The following is a 22,799-nucleotide window of genomic DNA, read 5'->3' on the forward strand; positions in this document are numbered from 1 at the left end:
CCTACCCTGCATATTTGAATTGATTGGTTGAACTTTTTAGTCCCAATTTTTTTTTCTGCACATGGCAGAGGACTGGGAGCCGCAGGAGACGGCTGAAAGAGCCGCATGCGGCTCCGGAACCGCGGGTTGCAGACCTGTGTCCTAGGCTTACACCAATCTGGGCATTGGGATATCGCACCAAGGACTGGTGATGGTATGTTGTCGGGAGACACCAGACAGTTATAACCCTATTTGTGGCACATGCTGTCTTTTGAGAGAACGGCAGGCGCCTTCGGAATACCGAGGGCTCCTTTAGTGCCGACGTCCTGCTTTGCAAGGGCGCAGAACCCAAATTCACACGTGCCAATCCAAGGCAGGCAACTGCCTCTTTGGCTACCTCGCTTCTCTGCAAAGCGTCGCGCTGCGGGATCCCCTCGCTACACCTCCTTTCCTCGTTGGGGAGGCCGGAATAGCCAAAGAGCCTGAAGAAATGCGCAGAAAACCGGACGGATTCGTCCGCCAGCGCCCCTGCTGTAAAGAACATTCTGGCTGTTCGTAAAATAACTTCCCCGGGGTGGAGAGAAAGGAGGATTTTCTCCCCCCCCCCGCGCCTCTTTGATGGCAACTCTTTCGCGTGGCCTAGAAAGGGGCGTCCGTCAGAGGAAGGTGGGCCAGAGGCCGACTCCGCCTCCCCGAAGGACCCGTGGCCGTACATTCATTCGTGTCAGTGCTGCCGGGAGGTTGGAGGCGCCTCGCAGGGGGAGGAGAGGCTTCTTGGCTGGGCTCGCCGGGTCGCCGCTGGATCCAGCCCGCGCTCGGGCGGAGACTGCCGAAGAGTCCCCTCCTCTCCCTTCCTCGTGGCCTCCGGCTCCCCGCTCGCAGCCTCGGCTCCCTTCTATTCCGTCGCTCCGTGCCGTCTCCCGAATTCGCGCGCATATGGAGCTGCTGTGTGTGGAGGGGGTGATCCGGGCCAAGCGGGATCCGCAGCTGTTAAGGGACCGGCGGGTCCTGCAGAATCTGCTCAGCCAGGAAGAGCGCTGCTGCCTTCGCGTTTCCTACTTCCAGTGCGTGCAGAAGGAGATCCAGCCCTACATGCGGAAGATGTTGGCGTTCTGGATGTTGGAGGTTTGTGCCGGGGTGTCGCTCGCTCGCCCGCCCACCCACCCTGACTTCTTGAAGGCTCCAGCCCGGCTTACCTTTCGATCGGCCGCCTTAGAAAGTGCGGCGGGGGTGGGGAAGGGTTCCCCTTCTTTTCCGAGCGCTCAGAAGGAAACCTCGTTGGGTTTTACTGGCATCTTACGTTCTGGCAAATAGGCGTCGAGGTATAGGCGACTTTATGGCACGTTTTTCTCCCTTCGTTCCCTGGAATCTGGATTTCTCCGGAATCCGGAGAAGTTTCCCTAGCAAGAAATGAGGCCTTGGCTTAGCCTGGATGGAGCGGGAAATCTGAGTCTAATGATGCAGGGGTCTTCAAACTTGGCCCTTTTATGACTTGTGGACTTCAACTCCCAGAATTCCTCAGCCAGCAAAGCTGGCTGAGGAATTCTGGGAGTTGAAGTCCACAAGTCATAAAAGGGCCAAGTTTGAAGACCCCTGGACTCTAATGGGTAGTGGCGGGAGGGATCAAAATTCAAACGTTTTTGCGGACGGCGTTTGCAAAGGAGAGAGGTCGACCGAAGGTGGTGGGAAGGGTTTGCGTTTGGGGGTGTGTGTGTGAAGGAATCGATGCTTAATAAACAGCAAACCTATCGGGGGAGGGGGGAGATTGAAAAAGGTAAATGAGGCCTCCAGCCCCTCCGTTTTCGCCCTCTCGATTTAGGCTGATAAAAAAAAACCCACCCTGGTGGTGCTGCGCGGGGGGGGGGGGGAAGATTCTTATTCAAGGAGCGTTCACCTTTTCTTGGCAGTAAGGCCTGCAACCTCTAGGGGGTCCCAGTCACTAGCCTTGCTCGTGCACGACATTCAGGGACTGATCAGTTTAAAATCTGCAGTTTTTCACAACTAAAATACCAGAGATGAAGGTGGGTGAAATGGGAGAAATCACCAACTAGTAAAAGGACAAATTTTAATACCCATCCCATTCTCTACCAGAAAAAGAAAGTTGGAAGTCAAACTAGAATTGTCTTGCCTTATCTTATAAATAAACTCTTTTAGATAATTATACGAGTATAAATAAATTGGGTAGAACTTTTTTTCTAAGTGAAGCAAGGGAGAAATACAGCTCCGTTTGTTAAGATTCTTCCGTGGGGAAACAAGATTCTGGATTCCGTGGATTTGTAGTTTACAACAGGACTCAACTTTTATATGCCTGCCTTATTGATATTTTTTACTATCTTTGTTTGCAAGATATCAAAGCACTCAGAGAAAACGACCACTTTCTGCAACTCCATTAATGCATTTGGGTTATTAAATTCAGGTTTATAAAACCTTATCTGCCTGATCATCTGTAATAGGTAAGAATTGCTTTCAGGAAAAGAAAGTAAGGAGCTCAGATTGGGAGAGAGATTTGAATTCCTTCACCCATTATACCTTAGGTATGTCATTAATGGAAGCAGCCCTGTGCAAATAGGATTTAAATTCATTTATTTAAGCTGATGAGACAGATATCAGTATCTTGAACAGGAAAGCTAAGTACATCCATTTAAATAGCACCAATTCCTATATGGGAAAGTCATGCAGTAAAAAATAATGAGTTTCCCTGAATGCTAAAAGGGCTATATTTATGGTTTAATTGTTAAGTTAACTTAAAAGATTCAGTGGGGCCAGTAGTAAATCAGCATAAATAAATAGGCCTAATCAATGGAGAAGATGGGGAATTAGACTTTTTAAATTCTTGATTAATATTGTCATCATTCTTCCATTTAGGTGCCATTTATTTTACTGATATTTTTATTGGCACGAGGTATAAAGAGCTTTAATGTTCTGTAGTAAATGAAATTAGGATAGTGAGATGCTTCTGAGTATTTAGGATCTTATTCATTGCACATGATGCATCAGGCCAGACTTAAAAACCAAATACTGATTCTATAATGCAGATTTGACCTAACCAAATTTGCAGCAGAATCTAGAAGCAAAACAGAGAACACATCTTCACATCTCCTATTCTACATATTAACTCTCATATTTTCTTTTATATTTACAAATAAAAAGTGCTTTGATAATGACTATTTTTGAAGAATTTATTTTTGGTACGGTAGATGGTCCCTGTTTATAAAATTCTTTCCCATTGTTATTGGGTTTTTTCAGGTTTGTGAGGAGCAAAAATGTGAAGAAGAAGTGTTTCCCTTGGCCATGAATTATGTGGATCGCTACTTGTCCTGTGTCCCCACCCGCAAAAACCACTTGCAACTCCTGGGAGCCGTCTGCATGCTTTTGGCTTCCAAGTTGCGAGAGACCATGCCTTTAAGTGTACAGAAACTCTGCATTTACACAGACAATTCCATTACACCCTGTGAAGTTTTGGTAAGCTTCCTTCCTTATTAGATATATTTCATATTTCTACAACTCAACTTGTTCTGTTACCTAATCGTGGATGGGCACTGTGGTTGCTTCTTGAGTATCGTATGGTTTTCCTTTTCCTGCTACATCCTAATCTATTTCTTTTCTTCTTGTACATGAACATCTTTTTTAGACTCTTGAATTTGGCTTATTGAGTGCAATTGCCCATTAATTATCTGAAATTAGAAGTGAATAGTAAATTGCCCCTTTTTGCTGAGCACATTAAATTTTAAGCACATCATACTTTAAGAATGGATAGATACGAACTCCCAAATGGTCATACTATGTAGTAAATGTTATTGGGTGAAAGCAACACTAAAGTGATGTGCATGGGATAAGACCCCCTCCCAAAACTGGAACTCATAAGTAAGAAGCATAGAAGGAAGAAATGTACTTGCCTAGCTGAGTGTTTCATGTGTGTGCATGATCCAGTTATGCTTTTCTGAATCTTTGTAATTATATTCTTTCCAAATGTAGAATATATATTGCAAAGAAAGCCATTCTTTTGTTATTATTCATCTGCAATGAGAAGTAATCATACAGCAAATAGTATTTGAATAAAACAATAGAGAGTAACAATTTCTGTTAAGGACAGAAGTAGTCCTTTGTTGCTAGCTACTTGGGGATGGTTGAGACAAATACAGGTTTTCCAAATTTAGCAAAATCTGATTTAAAAATGAACTGTCTCATTTAAAAATAAACAGTGAAATGTAGACATGACAGAAGAAAAGCCATTTTTCAATGGTACCTATAGTTTTGAACCTGCAGAGTACACCAATTACAAAAGGATGCTTGTAAATATTTTTTAAAATATTTAAACATCAGCTCTCTCAGAAAGTATGGCCGATGTTGTGGTACTTGGTCTGGAAACATGTAATTTTTCTATCAGTTCATCCATAGAATGACCTAAAATTGCAAGATTATATATGCTTATGCAAGACTATTTATGCTTATGCTTATGCTGTTTTCTATATTCAAAAGTTAAGCCAGGGTAGTTGGCTTTCCAAGACATTGGCCATTGCTCTGTGACAGAGCACTTGTTTTTCATGCAAAAGATCCATGTCATCTCCTGATCAGATGGAAAAATCCTGCCTGAAACTAGCAAGCTGCTACCCATCACCCTTGGCCTAATTCTGCATAGCCTAAGAAGTCTCTCTTAGTGTGACAATTGGCCCACTGATTCTTAGTCTCGACCTGTACGTTACTTTTCTGCCAAGTCTTTCTTACAAATAAGCAAGCATCTCTGCTCCACTTGGGTTCACTTAATCTCAAAATTCTCACTCAAGACTCTGTAGATGCATCAGATTACAGGTAGAAAAAGGAGATGGTCAGTAGAAACTGAAGAATGAATTAATGAGACATTTGAAGAATTGGCATATACTGCTAGCAGAGCTGAGAAATGTATACTAGATTTTACCCAAATTCTCAGAGCAATAAATTGTATCTATCCTTTGAGGAGCCTCTGTAGAATTCTTATCCATTGAAGATAACAAGCTCCTCTCAGCAGGATAGGTTGATTTAATTCAGGGGAATGTAATCTATCACTGGAAATGGCCTGAGTTAAATAATTGTTCTAAAGCAGCTTTCTTCTTTCTTACTTACATATTTCCTCAAGATATTTGGATTTGAAATGGTTGATATATATAAGCATTGAAATCATTTGTTTGCAGGTAAATAGGAAATCATATGGAGATTGAGCCCTAGACCAAGTAGCCTCCGTCCTGTCCCAGAATGTCTGTTGGAAGTATAATTCCTACTTCTCCTGAAGGAGCTCTACTGGCAGTAGAGGGATGCCATGGACCTCCTTAGAAATATAATTGAACTGTCAGAGCTTGTTTGCTTGTCAGGCAGTGGAGTTATCTCCTTTTCAGCATCAGTCAATCAAAGCATACAGCTCTGCCTGCTGTTTCAGTGATCAAAGTTAAATACCACATGGATAAGTAGCCAAATAATAATAGATACATTGTGTAGCTTACTGTCTCATATATAATAATCCCTGTTCTTCAAAGCCTCTTTCTCTTGTCCTTGGTTGCTTTTCCAGGTAAAAGAATGAGCTAGCTTAGACTGTTGGACAAAGAGCTTTGGATTCAAATATAAACAAATATGAAGGAGTGTAGATTTTTAACACCTTTGCATTTATACTTTTTTATTAAACATGTAATATTGATACTCTTTTTAAAAAAATCAGATTTAAATATAACAAATCAAATTTTAAAATTACTTTCCTTGTCAGTATGGCACTGATTCCTGCAAGGAAGCTGTAGCTAATGCCCACAGCTTGGTTGTACTATACGACTCTAGCCCAGCATTAGTCATGATTGCAGAGGATGATGGACTTGTAACAAGAGAGCAAAGGGGAGTGGGTCAAATATTTTCAGTCACTCTGTTTTCTGCAGGTGTTAGTTAGACACATTTTGTATGTCAAAAGAACAGGAATCCTTTCTGAGTAGCAATATTTTTTCCTAATATCATTGGGAAAAGGGTAATTCCCTTTAATTTTATGAATCTCGTTTTTCAGCTCCTAAAAGATTGTTTACTTGAACTTTCACTCTCTACACCATTGGTTTGCATTTGATCAAAGAGGGAGGGAGTTGTATTCACATGGACAATTAAGAATGAAATTATCATTATTGTTAGATATTTTAGGTTTTCTATGAAACAAAAGTTATCCATTGCCATCATTCATTCATACCTTTTTAGATTACCCATGCATGTATGCAACCCATCCACTCATAGAGATCTCTGGAATTCCTCTTGATTTCAGACCACCAATAAGATCAGGCTGTGAGTCTGATCCTGATTCCACTCTGCTCCTGTAAATGTGCAGGAAACTCAGTAGAACCCCAACTGATATATTTAACAGTAACGAAGTTTCGGAAGGAAAAGATTATAAAATTCCTCTCAACTCAGCCTCTCAACTCAGTTTCTTTCCATCTGAATTACCTAACTGTTCTGGTCAGTATGGTGAATGAAAATATATTTGTTGCCAGTACTTTGAATTTGGCCACCAATTCTGTCTGAAGGCATAAGCATCAAAATGTGTTAGGAACTTGATCTTCTACATGGAAGAAGAATCCAAAATCAACTGGGAAACTGTTATTCTGTGACTGGACTGTGGAACGCCTTCCATCCTGCCCTTTGAAGTTCACCAACACTAAGAAGATAGGTCAATTATCTCTTGAGTCATGCAGGATGGCATCTGCTTCTGGGTTTGAGAGTGTTAATTCTTCACTTACCCAACCACTTCCCTCCTGTGTGCTAATAATGTCCCATGCTTCTTTCTTTCACAATTGGGCAGGGAGAGTGATCCAGGGAAAGAAAAGAGAAAGCAAGTTTATCATGGTTTGGACAATGGCTGTATCCTGGCAATTTATCTGCCAGCTCCTGGAAGGAAAGCTACCTCACTTTCCTAGCAAGACCAATTTCCTCTTGAAAAGAAGAGGATGCCTGCTTGACACCAGCTGAGCACTCAAAATCATGCTGAAGTTATTCTTAGTATAAGGAAATGATGCAACAAGGAATTTATCCACTTGAAGGAAGCTGGATTTCCGTCCACGGGTATTATCTAAGCTGTTGTGCACTTCATTCATTGAGCCAATTTGCTGCATGCATGTTTAGCTGAAAAGATAGTTACAAAGAGTATTTCGTGTCAGCAGGTCACAAGGTCTTCAGCTTGATGGGATTTACTTTCAGCATTCGTTCATTAACCATCTGGCCTATCCAGCACTTTGGACTGTTGATCTTGAAGTTGGTCCAGTCTGCTCCATAGATAGGGAGCTATCGTTTTACAAACAAGCTTAGACACTTAGCCAGTCTTTATGACTTAGGGAACATCAACATTTACCTGGCTTTTTTTCCAAGGCAGTTTACTGGTGTAAATTTAAATCAAAATAATTTTTTAGTATTTTTTAAAGATCATTTCTTGTAATAGAAAGTATTTTTTCCTCTGTTATTTGTTAGATTTTTTTTTTTAGGAACCACCGGCTAAAGAGCCCATTACCTCATTCTGGATATGCAGAAAGGGATTCAGTTCCTTAAAGTTTTAACTGTTGCTGCCTGCTGAGATCAATAGAACATTGCTTGAAATTCACTGAAGCTTCTTATCTACAATATTGATTCTTCCTAATTACAGGATCTATATTTGTCACTGAACAAATTTGATGCTAGCTGCATCTGTGGCAGTTGCTCTGCTTTTTTTCCTCAGCTTGATGTGGTAATATGCTTTTTTTCAACTGAAGGGTGAGTTTTTCCATAAAACAACAGTAAAGCTGCAGTGTAAGAATTTCTCTGAGTCATGTGCAAACTGAGAAGATTAAACCCGAATAAACCAAGGAGGTTTCTAACCTTACGCTTGAAAAAAACCGGACAAAAGTCACTTTTGTTTCCCTCATGGCAATATTAAATGAAAATTAATATGGATACTTGAGCCAATCGAAACTTGATTCTTACTTAAGGAAGAGACTGATAACAATTGCAGACAGTCAAATTGTCTTTAAAATTTTAGCTCTTATATTTTTGAATCCACAGTTAATATAAGCTGAGGAATTACATAGAGAAAAGGGTGTAGGGACATTTAGGAAGTGCAAAACCAGAAAATCGCTCACAGAAGAGAAGGCTGTCAGAAGAGCCATACATGTTTCCTAGCAGCTGCCTGCAAGTTGATAAAAGCAAGTATTTGTTGCAACACCAATAACAAAAAAGAAGACTTCTAATTGTGGTCACTATAGAAAGTTCTGTCTCATTCTTGGAACGTTACTGACAGAATGAGATGTCTATGACTTGGGAGATCATATCACCTTAGCTTGTACAGGCTGCTTGTGACGTTTTTAAGGATTGCAATCCTGGCTGCCATTTATCCTTACTAGCATATAAATATGCATCTATAGATTTCTAAAATTAACTTGCTGTCTGAAACTGTGAAAAGTAAGGAAAGGTGAGAGAACAGGAGTTAAAAGGAAAAAAAAAGAAACAAGTGATTGGGGGACCACTTGGGAGCCTGTTTAGATGGGATGTGTCCCTATGGGCAGCCTAATAAGGGATTACAGAGGACACTGCATGTAACCTGTATTCAAGGAAATGAAATCATTTTGAGGAGCAAACCTCAATGGAAAGATGATCTGTGCTGAAAGATCAAAAGGAAACATCCCATGTTCATTCTTTCAAGGAAGCTTGCAAAGCTCAACCTGTGCATAGCTGCTTTGACTTCAAACAGCACACTGGAACTGAGTCGTAAAAATCTGCAGGCAAGACAAGGGCATGCACAGTGCCACTTCTCACATAGCTTTTCTGGTTAGTCCTTGTATCTGTTTGAACTCTGGGAGCTGAAAAGCATTTTATTATATCTTGGACATGCAGTTTCAGAAGGCTAAATAGAAGGATAGAGCATGGGCATGGTGGGGGGAACATGCTTGGGTATGCTGTTTTAAGAACATGGGGAGACAGATAATACTGAGTCAGCAGTAAGGTTTCCAGTGCGGTATTGTCTGTTAAATGGCAGCAGCTCTTCAGGGTTTCAAACGAGTTGCTCTCAGCCTAACATAGAGCTGTTGGGTCAGAATCTGGAATTTTTGGCATACAAAGAATGTCCTCTAGAGATACAGCCTCTGCCCAGTTGTAAGAAGAAACAAATCTTTTTTATGTGTTTCTGAATGTGTTTGTTTTATACTGCTTGACCTGAGCTATTCAATGTAAGGGGAAAAATTAAAGAAAGAGTCTTTCTTTCTCTTTCTTTCTTTCTTTCTTTCTTTCTTTCTTTCTTTCTTTCTTTCTCTCTCTCTCTCTCTCTCTCTCTCTCTCTCTCTCTCTCTCTCTCTCTCTCTCTCTCTCTCTCTCTCTCTTTCTTTCTTTCTGATACCATTGCTCTTGGTATTCCATTTGCCAATAAATCTGGTATTTTTCTTTCCTATAATAGAGCATTTAAGAAATTAGGAAGACAAGATTTTAGAAGATGAACCAGAGGGTTAAAATGGGATGTTCTTTAAGGCAAAAGAGGCATCTAACAGCCTCCCTGAAAGTGCTCTTAAAACAGTTGGATTTTGGAAGCTTGGGCCAGACCAAGGCTGATGGGATTTAGAAGTTAATGTATGGATGGTGGCAGATGAAGAAAGAAAGAATTTTGATAACAGGAAGAGAAGAAGAAAGAAAATGGCATTGCTCAGCTAGAATGGGGAGTCATTGAAAATGTTTCCATAGCATTTGGCAAATGAATTGTATACATCAGTGCTTCTCAAACTTGGCAACTTAAGTTGTGTGCATTTCAACTCATAGAATTCTAAAGTGTGATTGGGGAGTTAAAATTACTAAATTTGAGAAGCACTCAAACAAGTTTTTTGCCTAGAAAAGGCTGTATTTAGTTGTGCCTGACTACACAGGAGAATGAAGACATGATTGACAGATGTAGATCCTGTATTACTCTTTCCTCTGGTGTTTGTTTGAGAGGACAAATGCTGCATCCATCGGGTGCAATGACAGAAGGATTTGCACGCCTGAACTGCCAATAGGCACAGTTTGGTGGTGGAAACATTTTGCAGTACAGGTAGTCCTCAACATGTGACCACAGTTGGATCAGAATTTCTGTTGCTAAGCAAGGCGGTTGTTCAGACAGTTTCACCCAATTTTACGACCTTTTCTTTTTGTCACAGTTACTTTGCGAATCACTGCAAAGCAACTGTTGTTGCTTTGTTGTTAAGCGAATCACATGGTTGTTAAGCAAATCGAGCTTCCTCGTTGTCAGAGGCTGGCTTAGAAGGTTGAAAATGATGATCACATGGCCCAGGATGCTGCAGCCATCATAAATGCATGCCAGTTGCCAAGCATCCAAACTTGGATCACTTGACTGTCGGGATTCTGCGGCAGCCACAAGTGCAAGGACCTTTATAGATCACTTTTTTTCAGTGCCATTATACCTGTGAACAGTTGCTAAATAGGACTGCCTGTATACAGATTCCAAGGAGCAGTAATCTGTTGCTGGGATCTTGAGGGAAAGCACAGTAAGCCTTGTGGATTTGGCTTTTTTTTTCTTCTGTGTGTGTTTTTTTAAAAATAATAATTCCGTTTTGCTTGCATAATCTCCCCGCCCTTTCTTCTTTAGGACTGGGAATATTTGGTCTTAGAGAAGCTGAAATGGGACCTGGTGGTGGTAATAGCAAACGACTTCCTGGATCACATTCTCCATCGGCTGTCACTTCCTCAGCATAAGGTGCACTTGGTAAAGAAACACGCCCAGACCTTCATTGCATTGTGTGCCACAGGTAAGTTTGTGTTTGAAAGGGTGAGTCTCTCTGGAAGGGAGAAGCAGCTTAATTTATAAACTTTGAAAAGGGAGGCCTTGTGTAATTGATAGCTGTAGTAAACTGATTCTGTCCTCAAAGAGGCCGAAGATTCCCCATTGACTGAAGTCCGCTTTCTGTCTCTGGAAAGCAGGGATGGTGAATATTTCAAGTTACGTGTGCCATTATCTATAAAAATGAAATACGACATAAGTCATCCAAAAATGATAGCTTGCATGATAAAGACAAATATAGTCCTAGAGGTGAGTTCACAGGAACATTTAGCAATTGGGTTCCATGGTAGAGTTTTTTTTCTCCTAAAATCTGTGATCAACTTGTTCTCTCTAGCCATTTTAAAACAACTTTACTACTGTGTTGAAGAATATAATTTTTAGTTCTCTTCTATCACCAGAAAGATACATCCTACTGATCATTTGAACTGGGCATCAGGTCACTCCTTAATTCTTGTATAGTCTTAGAGGAGAAATGCATCTTCCTCACACATTAACTACTTATTGTGTATGTGCAAGGATAGCACCTATTTTTTCTTCTTCCAGGAAGAGGCATTTTTGCTTATTGTAACATGCTATCAAAAAGAAATAGCTATGTAACCTTATAGATTATTCTTAGGTTGGTTAATGAAACATCTTAGGTAGATTTTATGTCCCTTTTTGTTGGTGTCCAAGTAGTGTAGGAAGCTGCCAGCCACTTCCAGTGTTTTTCATTCCAGTTTTTGGTGACTTTGGAGTAAATTTCAGGCAATAATGGTTTCCTTCTTCTGTAGCTGGCAGATTAATCAAATACTAATGTCTGATGTGCAATAACATTGACTGTTAATGATGATTGATGAAGATTGATGGTGATGTCTTGAAAACTGGGATTTCATCAAATGTATGCTTCCTCCTGACTCTTGTAAATACACTGATAATAATTTTGTTGCAGAATGATTTATATAAGCTAAGAGTATGTTCTTTTTCAGTTTGGGAGGCACTTTAAAATTATGAAAGTGTGTTGTGATCATGGGTCGCAAAAAACTAATATTTATGAAATTGCTCCTGCCACCATCTCTAGATGTGCACCACTCATAATGTCTGCAATCCCAGGTTATCTTTACATTTTTAATAGGGCAAAAGAAGAGCATACTTTTACATTTTTTTTCTAAACATCCTATTGAGGCTTCATAATAATAGCAATGGCACTTAGACTTATACACCACCCCATAGTGCTTTACAGCACTCTTTGGACAGTTTACACAATCAGCATATTGACCCCCAAAATCCGGGTCCTCATTTTACTGACTACAGAAGGATGGAAGGCAGAGTCAACCTTGAGCAGACCTCCAAGCTGTGGGCAGGGTTTGCTGCAATGCTGCATTCTAACCACTGCGCCACACTCATCATGATCATCATCTCCAAAGTTACTCTTTAAAAAACTCATCTTCTCATTTTTTAAATTAGTGAATTAACGTACTCTACCCATTCCCATTAGAAGACAGCGAACGTGGTGAATTCCAGGAGAGGTACTTTGGATATGTTGGTGGCAATCGTTCTCCATATTAACTGCTTCTATTGCAAGTCATTTTTCTTATTTAAAAAATAGTGTCCAATTCTGCCTTGCTGAAATTTTGAAATGAGCCATCTGGTCAGGAATGAGGCAGAGTATAAATATTTTAAATCATGTTCAAAGAGCTAAGATGTTGTATTCCTTTCTGAAACTTGAAAACTTAACCTGTGCTGCTTAGTTTTAAATTTGCTTGGTTTTCTACCTTAAAGTATCTGCTTAAGCTTTCTTTGTGGACATTTCTCTTGGTGTAATGAAGTAACTAATTTGTTCCTCTTCCTCCAAATATCCCTTTCTTCTTTATTTGTAGAGTATACCTTTGCTATGTATCCACCATCCATGATTGCTACTGGTTGCATTGGAGCAGCAGTCCATGGCCTCTCTACCTCATCTGACCATTTTTCTGGCGAGGCACTTACTGAGCTGCTTGCTAGCATTACTGGCACAGAGGTGGTGAGTATCCTGCTTGGAGGCAATAGCATGCAAAATGGGAGATGGAGTTCTGCTAACCTTTTGTTTCTTGAGCCATGGAAAGCTACTGTGGCTTCTCCCCTTTGCATTCCAAACTTGTTCTTGTTTATAAGATGGGCAGAAAATCTGGTATTAACAGATGGCATTTAGCATCTACTTCAGAAATCACCAGGCTGTCAAATCATTTCTTAAGCCTCTGTTTGATGATTAGAGACATCTGCCTCTTTTCAAAAGTTTCTGGTGACAAAGCTTTTGAGCTGCCAAATCTAAGCTATGATCCAATGTTGCTGCAGAAGCAACCTGGATAGTAAAAGCTCTTAAAGTACTCAAATCCCAAGTTTCTGTTGGTTAATTAAAACACCTAACAACTATAGCAAAAGAAAAATATAGCAATAATCAAACCCCAAATCAATCTATATACCATAAAAATTAGCCACACGAAACCAAGGCTGTGTTTTTAAGAATGTGATAGATGGAGAAAATATCTAGGCAAATAAAGAGAACTCTTTCAAAAGTCATTTTGAATGATGCTGCTGATATTGCTACACAAACAAAGAGAAAAGGGGGCACCAACCAGGATTAAAATTTAAAATTTATTTTTCTTCCTAAGAAACCTCTTGTGCTTAAGTGAGACATGAATGTAGAGTTGCTGAAGAAAATAAAACCTAGATTTTCTTCTTAAAATCTGTGTTGATAGATTCATCCATCTACTATTCTCACTTTTTACTAAGTAAAGTCCTCAGAAATCAAGAAGATTTGTTGTGAATTACAGTCTTTCCCAAATCTGGATTAAACATACTTCTATGAGGTGGAGTTCATACATTCCCACTTTTCCAACATATGGATGTAAAAACAATTATGCCACATCAAAATTATAAAAGATTAAAATAAACTTTAAAAAACATAGCTTTTTGTTAATTGTGCTACTAGTGGCTAAGTAGGGATAGAATTAGCTAATTTTGGTCTGACTCCCTTACCATGCATGGAATGTTCAGTTAGAATTACCTTTAAAAATTCCTGTATTATCTTGTATTGCGAAATTTAAGGCATAGGTCCTCTTTACCAACTTTTTTCTATTGGATTGTTTATCATGCCATCTGGTTATTAAAATAGTTAGAATCTTAGGAGCAGGAGAATAAGTTCCCTTGATCATGTGTTCTGCTTAGATTTTGGACACAGTAGACCTTCCAACTCCATTTTTCCTGGCTATTCTGCCTGTCATATTGTACAAGCCATTATGCTAAGTTTCTACATTCTTTCATCTACCACAGTAGCTGTTTATTTATTTATTAAATGTCTATGCCACCCATTTCACTGATGCAGTGGCTTTGGGCAGCTGTTCAAAATTTATGTTTGGAAGCCCAGAATAAAGGCTTGTCTGGAAGAGCTGATACATTATAAGAAGCCACAGATGAAAGGAGAAATTTTAGAGCCTAATACGGCAAGCAGAAACACCTAACTAGTTGTTTGAGATTCTTCTTCTCACAGCTCTGGAAAACCTGTCATTCATTTTATACATATAAATCCACCCACTCACCCCTGACATTTTAGAGATTACTTGATTTGGGAAAAGATTTTATATGCAGCCACTGACTGTTTTTGCCACATATGATTATATTATTAATGTGGCTGAGTCTTCTTTCAGTTCCAGCCCAGTGCAGAAAGCCTGTCACCTCCAGAAATGGAGGACAGTAGGGCCTTTCTTTGCCTGGTCAATGCAAAGATTACATGGTTGTCCCAAGAAGACATCTGCTCTCCTGGCAGGCTTCCTCTCCTTGCTCTGCATCCTTGGATTCCCAAGCCAGTGCTGTCTTTTCACTAAGCCAAAACAGTTGTGACTGTGCAGTACTCAGTGGGGTTGCTATACAAATTGGCTGTTCTTTAAAACTCAACTGCTTTTTCTTGATGTATTGTGGCAGCTTCTGACCTACCACTGAGCTCATGATTGCTGGATATTTGCAGATGGTTCTTCTATTGATTATTTACCTGATGCTCCAGATTAGTTATTTATTCTTTTCTTTTGCACGCTGGGAGGGGGTGTGTTTGAAAAGCAAAAATTCATCCAAGCAGATAGATGTTGGAGATTAGGTTGGTGTATGAGGGCAGGCTTGGAATTGGCTTAATGTCTGTTCATATGGGTCAGTGTAGGATTCTTGTGACAGGCAAATATGGAATCTAGAGAAGTAGATTCAGGTGGCATTCCAGAGCCCTCCCAGGTTGCATTCCAGGTAGCATTCCAGAGCCCTCCCAGGTTGCCTTCTCAGGTTCCCAGGAAAAGCAAATTTGAATACTCTATATGGCTCAGTCCAACTGGTGAATTGTGCCTTTCTTGCAGATCTAGTAGTAAGTTTTCACCATGAAGTGAAAAACATGTTTGCTAAGGTTTTTGGCTTTTCCCCCCATGCTTTCTGAACTGTCCAGGGCCAGCTGCTCACAAGCTGCTCTATGAATGAGTCTGGAAATCAAGTTTGAGTGCTGAGCCTATGAGCAGAGTTGATGGAGAACAGTAAGGGACAGGTGGAAAGTGGATAGAGGATTACAAAAGACGAACATCTCATAAAGAGAAGAAGTGATGATTTCAAAGCCCCATGCTGTTAGAAAGTTCTTGCCTGAATTGGAATGCCTTGTTTTATCTTGTCAATTGAGTTTTTCCTTCTGTCCAGTGGTTTTCAGCTTCTTTCCCACTTTGCATTTTTTGAGCTTTTGTCTCCTGAACTGAAGCTTGAAAGATGCTTTTAAAAAGCTGGTATTTTCTCTTGCCCTATTATCTGACATTATTATTAAGCTTCAGCTGAAGATTTAGATGATGGAGGCATCAAGCAGAGATTTCCAGTTGTTTTGTTTTGTTGAACTTTTCTGATTTCTCGAAAATAGCCTTTAAAACTGCTTTTTGCATTTATAGTGAATCTTGAGTGCTGATTGAGATTTATAAGAAGATGGACATAACATTCTTCCTATTTTTGGATGACAGTTTATCATAAAACATGTAATCAGGAACAAGTTTTAAAATTTTGAGACATTTCCATTCTTTTCAGGTACTTACGTTTTTAGATCGTATAAAAATAGAAACAATGAGACAGACTCAAAAACAATAAAGAACAGGTTAGCATTTGGAGGACTTGTATATTCTTTCTATCCCTTACAGCAGGGGTGTCAAACTGCCAGCCCATGGGCCGGATGAGTCATCAGAAAACCGCGCCCACCCCATTGCTGGCAATGGAGAAAAAGCTCCAATACGTCGCGTGACGTCGCAAGTTTGACATGTCTGCCTTACAGCGTTCACACCTGTCCACTCACTCCCAGTTGCATTTAATTCTTAGAATCACCCATGCCAATGCCTAGTATCTCTTGCATACAACTCACTAGCTGTGTCAGATGTCTTAAGATTCTAGAAAGAAGAGTTGTGAATATATAGGAGATTTAAATGGTCATTGACAATGCTTTTAAATAACAGTCCCAAATCACGAGAATCTAGGACATGTTTTACAAGAAACAGTTCCTTGATCCATCTAACTTTATATTGCTTCACATTGATTGGCAGACAATGTTTCAGATCAGTTTTTAAAACATACCACCCAAAATACCATATTCAGACATTGCCAGTGTTCTAGTGATGGATCATAAGGCCATGAAATGAGGAAAAAAGAAGCTACATTTATTGTTGCAATGTTCTATTTGAGTATCATTGAAGTTCTTAGAGACTTGTGTGAGAACGTCTTGAAGTAGAACTGGAGCAGCCTAGGATATTTGAGATTTAAGCATTAGCCACAAAGGACAGAAGCCCACCTATGGCTACTGCTGCCTCACCCAAATCCCTTCCAGTCTCCTCAATCCCTGTAGGAGTAAATTTAAAAAAATTAAAAATTAAAAAAAAACAAAAAACCACACATGGAAAGAGTTTTCTTCATGTGAATTCTCCCTTTGCTTCAGCATTCATTGCCATGTGGGAGTGGAGTTGGTCATTTCAATCCATTTATTTTTTCCTCTGGAGATAGATTTTGTTTTGTTACTAGGTTTGATGTTTGACCAAGTGAAACTGCGTAGCTTGTTTTTCAGTTCATTGGCAATGCTGGGATCTGGGTTATATACTGAAACATTTATTTCTTCCAGAGAGTGCATTCCTGCTTGATCATTAGAGTTTTGTCTGTTGGAGCTAGAATTAGAAACATACAATAATCCCTTTCTCTCAGAGAAGAAACTTACCATGAGAAGTCCAATATTCTAAATTCTATAATCAACCCTTCCTGTATTTCCTTATCATCTGCTTGCAAGCTGGCCAAATAATTTAGGGTGGGCTTTACCAAGCTTTTGATGGGTGTTAAAAGAGGTTTTAGAGGCCACGTTTACTGGAACCATCTTGGTGGGGGGAAGAGCTTGGGTGTTGCTATTTTTACTTGCCACATCCTCTGTCAGATTCTAAGAACCATCAGAGGATTCTTGGTGAGATTGTATACCGTACATGACAGGATCCTGCAAACTGAGCAGCCTCAAGGAGCCTGTTGAGGATCCACTCAAACCCCTAAGACTCTGCAGAGAAAAATAAGCTTTATGTTTTAGGCTACAGCAACAGGAGATGGTCCTTAGTCTTTATAGCAGGAGATGCAGCGAGCTATACTTAAGGCTTGCCACTGTGATTCATTACAGAACTGAAGGGGTTTCCTTGTTTCCCTGAGAAAAAATTGTTGCTGCATATAGCCCCTCCCAAATGTAAGGTCAAGATTTTCCCTTGCATTAAGATAAATGCAGTAACAGTACTCTCTGGAGAACACAGTCACAGGCAATCTAGCACGTTCGAATTCTTGGGAGGAGGGAGCTGTTGAGCGTTTCAAATACTACAGTAATACTTCTCACTAGATAGCTTACCAGTAATGTGTATTTCTAGCAGTTTTTCCTCTCCAGTCCTGTGCAAGACACACTTCGATGCAAGTGTGTCTTTTCTGCAAACATTGTAGAAATGGGATTCAGGCTCTCTTTCTTGGCACGATTTCCTTCGAGTTCCCAGTACACCAGGAAATACTGCTTTGAGGAAAATAAATTAATGTGCACATACATAAATACATGATTAGCAAATATTTAACTGTAATCATGCTGAATTTTTGCAGCTCTACTTTTGCAATAATTTTTGATGTGTACCTCAGCTGTATGAAGGCCAAAATAGAAAAACAGTACCACCCCAGCATTCTTTGTTAAGTGTTACAAGAATCAGACTTGATCTGGCTATTGGGAGTGACCTTATTTCAGATGATAAAATAAAAAATGGTCCTGGGTGGCCCTATGTTGCCAATTTCTATACAAGCCCCTAGGTCAGGACTTTTCAATCTTTTCACCCTTTGTTCCACTTTTAGGATATGGCAACATCCGAGTACCACCAGTCGGCTAGCAAAGTGTCAAAAACTTAATGACCAAAAAAAAGAGGAAAAAAGTGATGAGGTACAGGTAGTCCTCAACTTACAACAGTTTGCTTAGTGACCGTTCGAAGTTAACAATGGCACTGAAAAAAGTGCCCCCCAAGCCACAGCCGAGCAAGACACCTGCCTGCCCGCCCACCCGCCTGCCCAGCGGCGCTCTTCCTCCTGTCTGAGGTTTTCATTGTTGTGAGCATTTCTGTTGAGGATTGGCAGCGGGGGTGTGGTGCGGGGGCGGTGGTGGTGTTTGGTTCCCCCCCGCCCCCGTCTGCTGGGTGGTTGCAGCAGGTTTTGGTCACTTCACATGACCCTGGGACACTGTGACCATCATAAATTGCCAAGCATCTGAATGTAAATCACAAGACCCTGGAGATGCTGCAACATTCCAGCTGATCTGCACTTCTTCTGGGCTCAGAAGCGCCAGCATCAATGCCGAGCTCCAGCTGGAGCCTGGCACTGATCCTGGCGCTTCTGCTGAGCCCTGACAGCCCTGAAGAAGTGCTGATCCTGACGCTTCCACTAAGCTCTAACAGCCGTGCAGCTCCAGCCATCTCTCGCTCAGCCTTGTGCGGTGCTGCCACCGGTTCAGCTCATTCCCCTCCCCTGCTACCACTTTTCTAGGATGGTCGCATACCACCTGCCAGGTGCCAATGTACCACAGGTGGTACCCGTACCACTGGTTGAAAAGCCCTGATCTAGGTAGACTAGCTGGTATCAGTTGCATTTATTTATCTCCGGTAGTAACTTTTAACAAACCAGTCATTGATTCCACTTCTCACTTGGAACTTTCCAGTGTCAGCGTACCTAATATGATGGCTTCAAATATTTGAAGATGTTTGGTTGTGCTGAAAGAAAGGCACGAAGGGTGCAAAACGTGGACATGAACTACTCTTCTTTGTTCCTCTCCTCTCTTTCAGGACTGCCTGAAAGCTTGTCAGGAGCAAATCGAAGCTGCCTTAGCTGATAACCTGAAGCGAATATCTCAGCCTCAGCAAGAATATAGCCCCTCCAAGAATGCAACATACCTGGACAGCCAGGAAGTCAGCCTGACCAGCACACCTACGGATGTCACAGATGTCAACCTGTAACCAGTCCTCTTGGTGACCACCCAGTTCTCAGAAGGAAAAGGGCCCCTGGAACATTCTACCATCACTGAAGAACTGAGGGGATTTCTCCAGTAGCTACCTTATTTCTAATAAGACTGGGTTGTAGAGGACTTGGGTGGGACTCTTGCAGTAGAACTATTTGTGTTGCTAGCCTGGGTTTCCAAGGATCAGGAGAGCCTTCTGGGGTAATTGAACCAAACTTAAGCTTGGGAAGGATGAGTGAGCATAGCATCAGTTCAAAACATTCATCGGTTTGGGTCGCTTCATTGGTGGGGCACTGCTGATATACTGCTACTTTATCTCAATCTTCGCTACATGCCTATTGCATGTGAGTCAAGGGAGAGAATGCACTTTCGTTGCCTGAATCACTTCACCTTCCGTAGTGACTTCTTGATGTTCACCTGAAACTTCCTTGGCTAAAGCTGTTTTGCTCAGGCTGCCTTTGGTGGGCATTATAAGAGCCCAAACAATATAGAGTATAGCACTGGAATCCCTTTCCAGCTTCACTCGGTGCCAAGGATATATTAATTCTTTGAACATCTAGAGTAGCACAATCCTTGAGCCCTTCATTTGAGAATGAGTGGGGGGGGGTGCTTGCTTTTTGTAGGTGCTTATAAAGGTGCTGCTGGTCATAGTAAAAATGTGGGGAGGCCCAAAGGGATAAATTTTACTTGCACCTGGTTGCCTTTGCTTATTCCTGTGAGATCTATGAGCTGCTTTATTTATTTGTAGGAATTAAATCTTGTAAAACTGCAGAATGAAGGGACATCAGCAGTCTGGTCTGTCCCCTCTTGCCATATAAAATAGTGCCTTAATATTCCTTCCACATTCTCCTTCATACCTCTGGGTTGATTACTTTGATTAGCCATTGTAGAAGTCATTCACATTCAGAGTACACCCAACACTTGCTGCTATACTTGTATGTAAAATTCCTCGTCTATACTACCGAAACCCATTTAAAAGGCAGGCAGAACTGCATGCAAAAGATGCATGGAGTGGGAGTAAATAAAAAGTTTTCTTGTGAAATCATCTGCTTTAGTAAGGGGAATAAAAGAATGAAAAACTTTCCCCTAAGAGTTTACAATATGATAAGTTACGTACTGCATTGGTGTTGAGCGTTAAATCCACGATTGTTCAGGAAAAAATGTGTTGGGTTGTTTCCTCCCCCAAATGCTGCTTTTATGAAAGATCACTTTGAGAATCAATAAGTGAAGGTGAACTATAGTGATGGGAACAAACTTTGTGTTTGAGTTCTAGTGGTAAGACCATTCTTCAGCTGTACAAGAATAACAGTTGGAAGGGACCATGGAGGTCTTCTAGTCCAACCCTCTGCTCAAGCAGGAAACCCTATGCCAGGGGTAGGCAACATTGGCTCTTTTATGATTCGTGGACTTCAACTCCCAGAATTCCTGAGCCAGGTTGCCTACCCCTGCCCTATACCATTTCAGACAAATATCCAATCTTCCTAAAAAGTTCTAATGTTGGAGCACCCACAACATTGGAGGCAAATCATTCCACTGATTAATTGTTCAATCAGGAAATTTCTCCTTAGTTCTAGGTTGGTTTTCTCCTCAATTCGTATCTATCGTTCCTTGTCCTGCCTTCAGATGCTTTGAAGAATAGGTTGACGCAAACTGATACACAGACATCCCCAGTGGGGAGAAAAGGCAAGTGACAAAAAGTATGTGGTGACACAGGTATGAAAGGGAAGAACTTGCATTATGAAATCATGACCTTTCATCATTTGTCATTGTCGTGATTATAAACTCAAAGACCACATATTGCCAAAAAAGGCTTTTTTTAAAAAAAAAAAGTGTATTTCCCTGTTCCCTATGCTTAGCCTGGTTATGTCATAAATCAAAGTGCCATCGACACTTCTGATAAATGGAAATCTGTATCCATTAGAACTTCATACAAGTTTGGAAATGAGGAGAATGCATTTTAGATATATATATATGTGTGTGTTTGACAATATGATATTCACTGTCACTTGAAATTCAGTTGTTAGGACTATTTTGGTATTTTACCATATTGCAATAAAATATTCTTGAAACTGGCTCATTCTTGCTGTCTTTCCTGAGCAGTAGAAATACAAAAGAACCAAATAGATCTACAATGTGATTTGACCACATCTTCTAAAGAAGGCTGTATGTTCCATGTGCTATTAAAAATACTGGCTACTCTTGGTTTGTCCCTTTCAAGGTCTTCATTCACGTTATAACAACTATTCCAATAGTGTACATTTCTCAGCTGCAGCAGCTAAATCCAGCAGCTAGATGGGTAAGAATACTGTAGCAGCTATAATACTATGCTTTAATGTTATAGAAGTAAAATGCAGCATGAAATAAAGCAGCTACTTTATTAACTTGAAGGAGATATGTGTGGAAAGAGAGAACACAACCACTACAGCTGCAATGGCTATTAATTGATTTTCAAGCACATTAGTGCCTGTTACTTTTAGATTGCGTTGAAACTTTTTTATGACACCACAGCCTGCTAAAGTTAAACTTCCTGAAGTTTTTATTTTTGGCTTGCAGTATGGTGCAGTCAGTAACACTGGTCACCCTTAAGAAGTCTTAAAGGCTCTCAGGACTGGACTTTTCCCTCCTGGCTGGGCTTCTGCAGGACTGCAAACCGGACCCTTAGTGGAGAAAGTTGAGATCATGCCTGCCCAGTGGGCCACTGCTGTTATTTTGTAACATAACAAATCTGAAGACCAGTTGTAATGTAGCAAACGTAATGAAGACCATTCAGTGGAAGACTAGTGGGCTTCCTTGTGCAGTTGCTTGGCCACTGTGAGAAGAGACTGCTGAATAGATGGGCCAAGATCCAATCCAGCAAGGCACTGCGTTAAGTTGTTATGGTTTAGGAAAACAAAACGTGTTTCTGTGAATCCCAATCTACTGAAAAGCTGCAGTAAAACCATCCTGGAATGATCATCTACTGTATTTCCAATATAATACTCTTGAAAACTGGTGCAATCAATACATGTTAACAGAGAGTCCTTAGGAGGAACTTGGAAAAGCAGAATAAAGAGCTGCAGGCAGGAAGGTATGAGCATTCATATTTATTGATCCAATCAAGTATGGCAAGTGAGTCTTGGGAAAAAAATACCTCTTAAAAAGCCTCCATAGCTGATTAGTTTAAGGGAAGAATGTCACCTTTATGGTGGGCAAACAATCCTTCCTATGGTGAATGACCCAATTCACAGATTGCTGTTAAGCAGATGACTTGAATGTGTTCCATGGGAATAAAGGGAAGCAAAAGTCTAATGAACTAAGAAAAAATTCTCCACAAATGACAAAGACTTCACAAGGGGGTACCTTGTGGAATTTTTTTTAACACCTTCTCTAAGGTATAGCAGAGAGAGCTTGTCAGCTCAGAAGCCCTACCCCTCTTGTTTTTTTTAAGAGATTCCTGAGCCAGAAAGTGTCTGAAACTCCATTCTATGCCATAATGTCATTTGCTTGATTTGCTATGCTGGGTGAATATAGCAAAGTGTAATTTGTTCA

At 40.6% G+C, this 22,799-nt stretch overlaps 2 protein-coding genes across 3 annotated transcripts in view; one reads left to right on the forward strand and one right to left on the reverse strand.

The window, feature by feature from the left end:
- Positions 1 to 22,799, reverse strand: part of PRICKLE4 (prickle planar cell polarity protein 4) — a 326,491-nt gene that overhangs the window by 149,755 nt on the left and 153,937 nt on the right. The gene's annotated exons all lie outside the window — the stretch shown is intronic.
- CCND3 (cyclin D3) lies at positions 662 to 21,344 on the forward strand. 2 transcript variants are annotated; one of them, XM_081322886.1, is made up of 5 exons: positions 662 to 1,104; positions 3,226 to 3,441; positions 10,568 to 10,727; positions 12,616 to 12,758; positions 19,099 to 21,344. In XM_081322886.1, the coding sequence occupies exons 1-5, from the start codon at positions 916 to 918 to the stop codon at positions 19,267 to 19,269; spliced, it is 879 nt and encodes a 292-aa protein (XP_081179012.1). In that variant the 5' UTR covers positions 662 to 915; the 3' UTR covers positions 19,270 to 21,344. The 2 variants fall into 2 exon arrangements, with proteins under 2 accessions (XP_081179012.1, XP_081179013.1); XM_081322887.1 differs by lacking the exon at positions 19,099 to 21,344 and adding an exon at positions 15,679 to 15,776.

Source organism: Vipera berus, assembly GCF_964194415.1.
Source record: "Vipera berus genome assembly, chromosome: 3".
NCBI lineage: Eukaryota > Metazoa > Chordata > Lepidosauria > Squamata > Viperidae > Vipera > Vipera berus.

Bases quoted from the DNA above. Each gene is read 5' to 3' on its own strand.
- CCND3 (XM_081322886.1), top strand. From the start codon at position 916: ATGGAGCTGCTGTGTGTGGAGGGGGTGATCCGGGCCAAGCGGGATCCG. The intron at 3,442-10,567 runs GTAAGCTTCCTT...TTTCTTCTTTAG, and splicing joins TTACACCCTGTGAAGTTTTG to GACTGGGAATATTTGGTCTT. The intron at 10,728-12,615 runs GTAAGTTTGTGT...CTTTATTTGTAG, and splicing joins CATTGCATTGTGTGCCACAG to AGTATACCTTTGCTATGTAT.